Below are 11,349 nucleotides of genomic sequence, written 5' to 3'. Positions count from 1 at the left end.
AACGTCGTCACCTTATAACTAAATACCCCTTGCTACGAACTTTATCAGACAGCGGTGGTTTTACTCCCTTATCAAGCGTTCCCGGCGCTTTGTTTAACAACGTTTAGTGGTGCAAATGTGCAATAAACTACAATACGGTTGTGTGTTGATGACTAACTGTCACAACGGCGGCAAAGCGAACAACTAGAAGGAAATCCCCGCCCGGTTTCTTCGATCCATCATGTCGGATATTGATTGGAAAAGTTTCGCCTGGAATTGGACACAATTTTGTCCCACGGGTCTGAAGCCGTTTGCCAATGACACTAACGATCTGCTGCCCTGCTTCCAGAAGATATTGCTGCAGCTGCCCATCTACACAATATTTGCGGCCATATCCGCCTACAATTTCGGCAATCAGACGCGACAGATTGTGCGCAACAAGACGCAATTGTGGCTGCTGTCATGCCGCACAATACTCAGCATTGTGCTGGCCCTGCTGCCCGTAGCCAAGATATTTGTATTCCATCGCGAGGGCACTAAACTCTATGCGGTTGACACTCTCGTGGTGGCCGCCGAATGCATTATGTGGGTGGTGCACAGCGGTAAGTGTGCGAGGGGAAGCGGAGGGTCTGTGGCTTTTCCCTTTAAACAGTTGTACTTTATCTGTAGGTTTCCTGCTGACGGCGCGACACTATGGCGAGATTAGTCATCGGGGCACGCTGCTCACAAATGTCGTCTGGCTGACGATTGTCGTTTTGGATGGCGTCTGGCTGCGCACCAGCCGGCATTACGACTGGTGGCCCTGGAGCCTGGCCACGCTGCTGTGCGATCTGCTCTATGGCGCCACGCTGCTGCCCAAGGGCTCGGCCGTGTACTCCAATCAGCCGCGTGGCGGTGCCAGCAGGGAGGACGAGGCGCTGCTCTCCAATCGCTATACGTACTTCCATTTCGACATGAACGAAGCACACTTGGGGCATGCCCAGGACGAAGCCAATTGGGCCTCGCGTTTCCTCTTCCATTGGGTGCATCCGCTGATTGCCAAGGGAGTGGCCGGCAAGCTGCGCAAGATCGAGGATCTGTTTGATCTGCCAGATGCGCTGAATATCACGCGACTCAGCGACCGGCTGCATCTGGCACTCTCGCAATCGCAGAGCCTGTGGCGTGCGCTGCACAAGTGCTTTGGCGTGGAATTCTATCTCATTGGACTGCTGCGACTTGTGGCCGATTTGAGTGGCTTTGCGGGTCCCCTGCTGCTGGGCGGACTGCTGCGACAGGGCCAGGACACGGACGCGGACTCCACGCAGGCTTACTACTATGCTCTGGGGCTGTTTGGCAGCACGCTGCTGTCTGCTTTGTGCTCCACGCACTTTGACTGGCGCATGGCCATGGTGAGCATGAAGATGCGGGTGGGCGTGGTCAACAGCATCTACCGCAAGGCGCTGGAGGCACGCGGCATCAAGGAGAGCAAGCCAGACATGCTGAATCTCATGTCCACGGACACAGATCGCATCGTGAACTCTTGCATCAGCTTTCACTTCTTCTGGAGCATACCCTTCAAGCTGTTTACGACGCTCTATCTGCTGTACCTGCAGCTGGGTGCGGCCTTCCTCGCGGGCGTGCTCTTCGCCGCACTGCTCATACCCATCAATCGCTGGCTGGCCAAGCGCATTGGCATCTACTCGAGTGGCCTGATGACGGCCAAGGATGCCAGGCTGGCAGCCACCACAGAGACCATGCAGGGCGCCAAGCAGATCAAGATCAATGCCTGGGAGGACATATTCATCACGAAGATACGCGGCCTGCGGCAGGAAGAGCTGAGATTTCTCTCCAAACGCAAATATCTCGATGCAATGTGCGTTTACTTCTGGGCCACCACGCCCGTGCTGATGTGCCTGCTCACGTTTGGTGTGTCTGTGCTGTTGGGCAACAAGCTGGTGGCCTCGACAACCTACACGAGTGTGGCGCTGCTCTACATGCTCATTGGACCGCTGAATGCCTTTCCCTGGGTGCTCAACGGCCTCATCGAGGCTTGGGTCTCCATACGGCGCGTGCAACAGCTGATGGATGTGCCCAATTTGGATTATTCCAGCTACTACAATCCCATCATGCGTGGCAGCCATTCGGCGGGCGAGGAGAGCTCCCTGAATGCACCCAAGGCCAGTGTGCTGCAGATGAAGGGCGCCACATTCAGTCATGACAGCACGCAGGAGTCGGAGGCCACACCCTTTCGTCTCAGGGACATTAATGTGGACTTTAAGGCGGGGCAACTCATCTGCATCGAGGGACCCATTGGCGGCGGCAAGAGCACCTTTCTCTCGGCCATTGTCGCCGGTCTGCAGTGCACCGATGGCGAGGTCTGTGTGCAGGAACTAACCACGGGCTTTGGCTATGTGCCGCAGTCGCCGTGGCTGCAGCGTGGCACCATACGCGACAACATTGTGTGGGGCGCACACTTCGACGAGCAGTGGTACAAGAGTGTGCTGTACGCCTGCGCCCTCGAGGAGGATCTGCAGATACTCGGCGGCGATCTCATAGGCGTGGGTGAGAATGGCAGAACGTTGTCCGGGGGTCAGCGTGCGCGCGTGGCTCTAGCACGAGCTGTTTATCAGGATAAAAAGGGTGAGAGAGTAAGGGAAATCTTTACTGCTGTTTGCTCATTCCTTTTGTGTTTCTAGTTTACCTGCTGGATGATGTTCTATCCTCGCTGGATGCACATGTGGCCAGGCACATCATCAAGCACTGCATTCTCCGTTTGCTGAAGCACAAAACTCGCATTGTGGTCACGCGCAGTGTCCCACTCTTCTTCCATGCCAATCAGATATTGCAGCTAAGGGATGGCCAGCTGGGACCCAGCGAGTACATGACCCAAAGCATTGATCTCAGCGAAGAGGATGTGGATGAAGACGAATCGGAGCAGCCAGCGCGTCGTCGCTCCGTGGAGATCTCCAATCAAGATGACAATCGCAGCGTGGACAGCCTGCTGCTGGAGGAATCTCGCGAATTTGGGCATCTTTCGAGCAATGTTTTCGCCTGCTATTGGCGCGCCGTCACCTCGCCCCTGGCCTTTAGCGTGCTGTTCTTTGTGCTGCTCATGCAGACGACTCGCAATCTGAGTGATGCCTGGCTGGCGCATTGGGTGACAGAGACCACACTGGATCCGCACACGAATGACACATCGCTGGAGCATCGGTTGGGCAATGACACGGGGCACACCACTGGCTTTTATTTGGGCATCTTTACGGCCATTGCGGTGACCAATTCATTGGCCACCCTAGCCAGAGCCTTCATCTTTGCCTACGCGGGCATTAAGGCGGCTATTTTTATGCACGAACAGCTGCTCAAGAGCGTCATGTTTGTGAGTAACCAACGAGAGATTGATGTTCTCCTGCGTTTGATTAATTTCTCCCCTTTTTATACCCAGGCAAAGTTCAACTTTTTTGACATTACCTCCGTGGGACGCATCCTCAATCGTTTCTCCTCCGACACGAACACTGTGGACGATTCCTTGCCTTTTATACTCAACATTCTGTTGGCCCAACTGGCCGGTCTGGTGGGTGCTCTGTGTGTCAGTTTGTATGCCATGCCCTGGCTGGGTCTTGTCATCATACCCATGGTGCCCATCTACCTGAATCTGCAGCAACGTTATCGCCACGCCTCGCGTGACATCAAGCGTTTGTCGAGCAATGCCATGTCGCCGCTGTACACACACTTCACGGAGACGCTGCAGGGTCTGACAACGATCAGGAGCATGCGCGCCAGTCCCCGCTTTCAGCGTGATTTCCAGGTGAAGCTGGAGGAGAGCATCAAGGCGCAGTTGACACAGTCAGCGGCTCAACAGTGGCTGGCGCTGCGCATGCAGCTGCTGGGCACACTGCTGGTGGGTGGCGCTGGACTGCTGGCTGCCATCACGGCCTCGCATACCACAAATCCCGGCCTGGTGGGGCTGTGCATCTCGTATGCTCTCTCGATCACCGGACAACTGAGCGATCTGCTGCATGCCGTGGCCGAAACGGAACAGGAACTGGTGGCCGTCGAGCGTGTGGATCAGTATCTGCAGCTGGAGGGTGAACAGAATGCCGCAGGCAGTGCCGATCCACCCTTTGGCTGGCCCACCCAAGGCGTGCTCCGCTTCCAGGAGGTTCAACTGAGCTACAGGGAGCACCTCACGCCAGCGCTGCGTGGCATCACCTTCGACACAGAGGCCTTTGAGCGTATTGGCATTGTGGGGCGCACGGGTGCGGGCAAGACTTCTGTGCTGGCAGCGCTCCTCCGTGTGGCGCCGCTCTCCCAGGGCGAGATCCGTTTGGATCAGGTGAACCTAAAGACTTTGCCGCTGAGTGTGCTGAGAGAGCGGATTGGAGTCATTACACAGGAGCCATTCCTGTTTGAAGGTGCGTGCGAATTTTGTCCCCATTTATCACTCCCAATTGCAAGTTTTATTTTGTGTATTGCCCAGGAACTGTGCGCGAAAATCTGGATCCCCGTCATGGCTTCTATGACTCGGAGATTTGGCACGCCATCAAGAACTCCGCGGCAGCCACGCTGCTGGTGCAACAGCTGGGCGGTCTGGATGGACGTGTGGAGCAGTGCGGCAATAATTTATCCGCTGGCCAGCGGCAGCTGCTGTGCCTCGCCCGCGCCTTGCTGAAGAACGCCAAGGTGGTGTGCATCGATGAGGGCACCTCCAATTTGGACGATGAATCCGATCTGTGCATGCAGCAGGCCCTACGCAATGCCTTCAAGAGCTGCACCCTGCTGTTCATAGCGCATCGATTGCGTGGCCTGCAGGCCATGGATCGCATTATAGTCCTGGACGATGGGCGGATCTGCGAGGAGGGCAAACCGCAGGATTTGGCTCAGAATACAACGACCATTTTCCATGGCATGCTAGTGGCCCAGGACATCAGTCCCGAGGATTTCACTAGACTAGATTAGGAATACGTAAAACAAACGATTTTGAGGATAAAAATTAATGTTTTTACCCTTGTAAAAAATGTCGATACTAGTTGTACAATTTGCGATTGTATAATTTTATTTATTGTTTTAGTTTTTAATATTTAGCTTTGTGTTCCGAAAGAGTTTCTTTAACGGATATTCCTTGATCCAACCAGTTCCGATTACAAATATTAACCAATTGTATTTTTGTTTTAGTTTTATTTAATCCAAATATTAAATTATAATATTTTGGGAGGACTCTCCTGTAACCCAACGAATTCCCTTAACAATTTGATTCCTTCTAGTTTTTATTTTTACATTAAAAATAAGTAAAAAATTCCCATTAAAAACAAAAAGTTCAGTTTGTTTTTGGTTGAGTTTCTACATTTACCCAATATACCAACCCAATATAAAAATTTTTGTTAACAGATACGAGACAATTCCACTTGTTGAAATTCCGTGACGTTCCGTGAATTATCCCAAAAATAAATATTATTTTCTTTAACAGGATCTGCAGCAGCCTACCACGATCGAGCTGGGGTTCTGCCATAGAATTGCACCTTTGAACAAATCAAAGTCGTTTAAAATTAGTTCCAAGTAATTAATTTTATTTTTTATTTTGTGTTACAATTTGCGTACTCTGAATTTCAATTTAATGAACTAATTTTTGGAACATTTAAATTTAAACGAAAGCTAACATAACATTTGTATTTCTTGTTGAATTTTTAAAGTTCTCTGGAATATTCTAAGCGAAATCAACCTAAAATCGCTGCCCTACAGGCTTGTCCGATGCTAAAATTTATACGCTTGATTCTACTCTCTAAATAATACTGACAGTGTGTTTCTATTTTATAATTCTTTCGCAACATATCATTTAAAATGTTGATATGATTGTTTTTCTTTCATAAAATCTAATTGGTAATTTAAATTTTTAAATGAATATTTTTAAATGATCTTTTTTCTGTGTGTAAATTGTTTGGATTTGGTTTTTCTTTCTCCAACTTTTGTGTAAAGTTTTTGTTGTTTAACTTTAACTTTAAATAACCAAAACAAAAATGTACAAATTTACATTAAATATTTAAGTGTTCTGTGGAGAAACGTTTGCTAATGATGAATCAACGCATCAACTCAAGGAACTATTAATTTGAATTAACTTTAAGTTCTGCTCCTGCTTTTCTAAGAAACCAACAAAAAATTCACATACAAGTTTAAAAGGCACACAAATGGATCCAATCCGACAGCCAATAAAAACTAAAACTAAAACAATAAATTCGAATGTTTAACGTTGCAACTTCCACATCCACGGCTGTTCTCTAAGCGATTTACAAGAGGTCGTAGTTGAAAATCGTCTCGCCGGGCTCGCCAATGATGTGATCATGCTCATGGGGCTTATGCGGTGGCTTGGACAACATTTCGCCCAGTGAAAACTCGTACAAGTCGATGTAGTCGCTGAGCTTTTTGTTGAAATAAACCTGTTTAAAAATAAACAAAGTAATTAGCAGAAAGTTTGGCGGAAAGTTGAGGGATTATTTAAAGCAGATGAAAGATTAAAATTCTGTAGGCTCGATGATTAGTGTGTTATATGAGAATTAGTGACCGGAATGAGACCAGCGATTAGTACATTAGTCCACATATAGTATGTATAAGGCCGAAAACACACACATACTGATACCTTGGTGTGCAGCATAATAAATCACATTCCTTGTGATGGTACAGAGCAGCCAGTATAAAATTAGCAGCACAAAAAAACACTCAAATGGAAAATATAATAATTGTGTCGTTACATTATTCCTTGGGGTAAAGCAATTGATTAGGTATACCTTCAGATAGCAGCGTGCCACAAACACAATGCGTCGCAGATCGTGCACCGCCTGATAGGCATGATGATACGTTCCACTCTCGCACTTCAGTATAATCGCTCGCAGATCAATAAAATAAGCATTGCAGCGTTGATAAAAGTCGGGGTACTGCAAAAGGGAATTGTTATATCAGATTCTCGTTCTCATGCCTTAAAAGTTACTCACATAGTTCATTGTAAATTGTTTTTGAAAGAAATGCGCCACGTTCTGCAGCTCGAGGATACGTTCCTTGAGCTCGATTAGTTGACGTGCCACCTCGACATTGATGGCACTGTAGGGATTCATGAATTTCTTTATATTCTCGACAGTACTTGATGTGGAGCCCAGCATGGCGGCATATGGCTCCAGATACTCCAGCAGCTGATTGTGTGCTTTGGTGTCCATTTCATTCTTTTCCGGGCTTAAATATTTGGTCTCTGTCGTGTCGTTGCCGATTGGAAACATGTTGCTGGGTGGAGACATGCTGCTGGTTGGAGACATGTTGCTGTGTGTATACATGTTGCCGTGTGGTAATATGCTGCCGCGTGGGGACATGTTGTTTGGTGGAGTGGGATAAAATCCCTGCATGGCATTGCCCTTCCAAGGTGTCTCATCGGTCTGCACCATGGTGTCCATCAACTCACAAGTCTCTAGCTCTGGTGTCCGCTCGGGCGGCTTCGTGGGATTGGGACCATAGCAGGGCACATACGGATCGAATTCCAGCATGGGCTGGGACTTGCCATTCTCGCGCAGATCTGGCATGAGCTTGCCGGGATCATCAGCGTTTTCATTCACAAACGGCGGCAGCTGCGACGGTACCTGCGCCTCATCATAGCCAAACAAATAAGATTCATATTCGGCAATGGGCTTTGGCTTGCAGGCAGCTTCGGGTCCCTGCTGCTGTGGCTCCTTCCTTTGCTCCTTCTGCAGCGGCTGATAGGTGCCCGTCCTCAGGTACGTGCCGCTGGCATCCACATGTCGCTGCGTGTCCTCCGAGTTCTCGATCATGGTGTACAAATCAATGAGATTCTGACAGCAATGCGGCTTGTCCTTCGCTCCGCCTGCCTGCAGTTGCTCGCCAGCTCCCGCCACCTGATCGGGTGGGCTGCTCAAGTCGCAGCCATGATGGTCACACGGACTAGGTCTGCCACGATTGCCATTTGTTGGGCTATGGCTGCCACGATTGCCAGCACACGGGCTACGACGATTGCGAGGGGTATGAGCTGTGCCAGCATCAGGTGGGCTGCGATTTCCAGCATTATTATCACCGCCGCCGTTGCCGCTGCCTCCACCATTGGCCGAATAAGTCTTGTGTGGACGCGCACACGCATCGAGTCTGACAATCGACTGAATGATCATATCAATCATGGGTATGCAGGCCAGTTGCCAGGTATTAAACACCTGCATAAATCCCACTGGCAATTGATCAATTATTTTCCTAATGCCCTCCGCCTGATTGTACACGTAACTCTTCAGTATGGTCCAAGCGTTGAGGATGCGTGTAAACAGGAAAATGAAATCCTTGACAGCCCAGGCAATGCCCTGCGAATTGATGTTGGCCTGGACACCATCCAGGCGGCACAGATCCTGCTTGAGGCGAGCGCACAGTGTGTCGATCTTCTTGAAGCACGGACGATTGCAGTGAACTTGGGCCACACGCTCGGATATGTCGCTGCCATCCAAGGCCAGCTGAAAGATGACTTTCAAATGCGCTTCGGGCAATTTCATCTCCGAGTTGCGACGCTCGCCTTGGCCCTCAGACAGTCCACGTATAAAATTCACAGCCCAACGCTCCATCGATATGAAGTTTGAGGCTTCAGAACTAAACACAAAAAACAAAACAAATTAATGTACAGGAAAGGGAAAGACTTCCACTGCCACTCCACGTACTTGTCGTGCTCATCCAGGTCCATGTTGGACTGTGTGGCTGCATCTGCACACTGGATGGGCATCGTTTGCGTTCCACTTTCCATGTAGTAAATCGGCGGTGGCGACTCACTGGAATCGGATGAATAGGATTCCCCATAGCTGGTTGGCACACCCCTGTGCGCCGTCGGATAGTGATGGGCAGCACGTGGCTCTGGATGATACATAAAACGGCCACTCGAAGAGTGCCACCCGGCTAAGTGAAAAAAATATTGCTATAATTTGAGCTGGCAAAATGTGCAGCAGACATACCCGAATTGACCCGAATACCCGAATAATAACTGACTGGCGGGGCCGGCCTAAAGGCGGCCAACTGACTTGAGAGCGCTTCATAGGACGTGGCTGGTGATGGGCGTGGCGTATACGGCGTAAACGGCGGAGGCAAGTACCCTGCTGACTGCATATTGTGGGCGTAGAACTCCCGCTGCGAGTATTGCTCCTGCACAAACACGTCGGTGACATGGCGATGGCGATCCATGTAGGTCTGATGGTACATGGACTGCTGGTGCAGCGACTGTGCGCTCATTGTGGGGTAGCGCACATAGAAGGTGCTCATGTTCATTTTCGTTCGATGCAATTATTAAAAAGATCTGAAAAAATCTTCAAAATAGACAGGAAAAGCTAAGAAAGAGGAGACAGCTGGCGTGACATCAGCAGAAAGTTGGTGACATTTTCAAAATGGTTTCCCAATTTCAAGGTTATTAAAAAAATGGCGGATTGCAATAAAAAAAGTTGTAGTCACTTTTACCGGCCTGCAGTTTGTTTTTTCTGTGTGAAAATCTATGTAAACCCACGAAAATATGTGCGAAGTCCGAAATAATTACGAAAATGCAAAACATACTTATAAATTAACATACAGCACACATAAAAATGACTTTGATTGTTAAACAAAAAAATTCACACCGAATTGGTGCACGCCATGTGCAGTTGTAAGTTTCACTTATATTTCCATTGTTCGTGTAAAATTAAAGCTTAAACTCACACTGGGAATGCGTTATAGGATACCTGCAATACATACCTTAAAAAAAAGCAGGAGCAACCGTTCACTCGAGAGGTAAAAGCCAAAATGAAATTTTAGTGAAATGGCCCGTGCCGGACGTCCGTTCGAAAGCTACTCGATTGGTTATTTTGTGATAGAGCTGAGCTTGAATGCCAATCGATAATAATGATCGATGTTTTTAAAACTGAAATGCTAGTATAGTATTTTTCCTATTTGCGGTGGTTTTCATTAGGCTGGTCATACCAGCCGTCTAGAATTTATGAAACTGCCTGTTTCTTCACTTGAAACATTTTGATTTCGAACATAAAACCCCGAATATCCACTTATCGCACAAAAACAGTGCGTTATTTTCGTTTCCTCAGTATACTTACGGTATATTTTTATACTTCAGTATCTTCTGTAGGGTCGTGCGGTATATTTTAGTAATCGACCCGCAGTCACACTGTGCAGAAACGCCGCGAACATTTTTGCTTGTAATTGGCGTCGCATTATTATAAATTGTAATTTTCCATTGTAATTGTAATAAAATTGTAATGTCGGGCACAACACAGAAATACAGGAACTTTGTGGCCGAGCCCATGGGCAACAAGTCTGTCACAGAGTTGGCCGGTATTGGAGAGACGCTGGGCGGACGCTTGACCGAAGCTGGATTCGACAAGGTGCGTATGGTGCTTGTGTTGTTTGCATTTGTGTGCGTGCAAATTTGATGACGCCATGTGCGCAGATAAACAAATGTTTTCGTTTTGCTGATCAACCATTTTAATGCAGGCATACACAGTGCTCGGCCAATACTTGGTTTTGAAGAAAGATGAGGAGCTGTTCAAGGACTGGATGAAGGATGTGTGCCACGCCAGCTCCAAGCAGGCCTCCGACTGCTACAATTGTCTCAACGATTGGTGCGAGGAGTTCTTGTAAGGGACACTGGACAGTCCCATGCACCCGAACACACATACACATATGCTCCGATCCGATCAAAAGGGACGTCAAAAAGAAAAATGCTTGTCCACACAGTAAAAATCGAAATGCAGCATCTAATATGGCGCAATAAGTAAATAGTATGAATCAGTTCTTTTCATGTTCATATCGATGTTAGAATGTAGGTTATATATGTCTAAAGCAATAACGCATAATAAATGTACAGTCGAAAGGATGTTGTAATTTGACCAGGCTTGGGTCAGCATAACGTTTTGCGGTACAGTACGTACAGGCTAGGACTACATTTTTTGTGTAGAATTTACAAGCACTTGGCGCATATCATTGGAAATCTTCGGTTTGGGACAGTTGTTCGGCATCATGCCCATTGTTTGCCGAAAACCCTGTTCTGTCCGTGTGAATCCCCTTCCTCGATGTACTTGGCCATCATGGCTGTTGCTTGCATACCCTCCTAGATAGCAATTCGAGTGATGCATCAATTATCCTGTCCACAAGACCATCTAGATTACAGAGTAAAACACACAGGGTAGCAAAATGTCGCTCATACCTTGCCCATGGTCTGGTAGGATCCCTATCCTGAACGCTCCAAGAGTAACTACACATTTGCCACTTATTAACTACATGTTTATGTTATTAGCAATAGAGACACCTGACGGCGAAATGTGCTCGTTTGTTGACAAGATTTCTACAAAGAGGGTGACGCATAACGCGTCTTGTCTTTAAAAATACTGTAACTGA

The 11,349-nt window shown here is 48.2% G+C and overlaps 3 protein-coding genes across 3 annotated transcripts; 2 read left to right on the top strand and 1 right to left on the bottom strand.

The window, feature by feature from the left end:
* The first annotated feature begins 7 nt into the window (after positions 1–7).
* Positions 8–4,930, top strand: LOC117902782 (multidrug resistance-associated protein 7). Its single transcript, XM_034814383.1, has 5 exons — positions 8–581; positions 649–2,598; positions 2,655–3,334; positions 3,401–4,370; positions 4,436–4,930. The coding sequence occupies exons 1-5, from the start codon at positions 221–223 to the stop codon at positions 4,912–4,914; spliced, it is 4,440 nt and encodes a 1,479-aa protein (XP_034670274.1). The 5' UTR covers positions 8–220; the 3' UTR covers positions 4,915–4,930.
* A 1,014-nt stretch (positions 4,931–5,944) lies between these two features.
* On the bottom strand, positions 5,945–9,277 carry LOC117902787 (protein mitoshell). Its single transcript, XM_034814393.1, has 5 exons — positions 8,931–9,277; positions 8,643–8,874; positions 6,939–8,574; positions 6,735–6,881; positions 5,945–6,386 (listed from the first exon to the last, which is right to left on the bottom strand). The coding sequence occupies exons 1-5, from the start codon at positions 9,238–9,240 to the stop codon at positions 6,237–6,239; spliced, it is 2,475 nt and encodes an 824-aa protein (XP_034670284.1). The 5' UTR covers positions 9,241–9,277; the 3' UTR covers positions 5,945–6,236.
* An 844-nt stretch (positions 9,278–10,121) lies between these two features.
* On the top strand, positions 10,122–10,828 carry LOC117902820 (barrier-to-autointegration factor). Its single transcript, XM_034814446.1, has 2 exons — positions 10,122–10,337; positions 10,447–10,828. Exons 1-2 carry the CDS (start codon positions 10,212–10,214, stop codon positions 10,591–10,593), a joined length of 273 nt encoding a protein of 90 aa, XP_034670337.1. The 5' UTR covers positions 10,122–10,211; the 3' UTR covers positions 10,594–10,828.
* The last annotated feature ends 521 nt before the right edge of the window (positions 10,829–11,349 follow it).

Source organism: Drosophila subobscura, chromosome U, assembly GCF_008121235.1.
Source record: "Drosophila subobscura isolate 14011-0131.10 chromosome U, UCBerk_Dsub_1.0, whole genome shotgun sequence".
In the NCBI taxonomy this organism is placed as follows: domain Eukaryota; kingdom Metazoa; phylum Arthropoda; class Insecta; order Diptera; family Drosophilidae; genus Drosophila; species Drosophila subobscura.
This window is presented reverse-complemented; position numbering and strand designations above follow the sequence as displayed.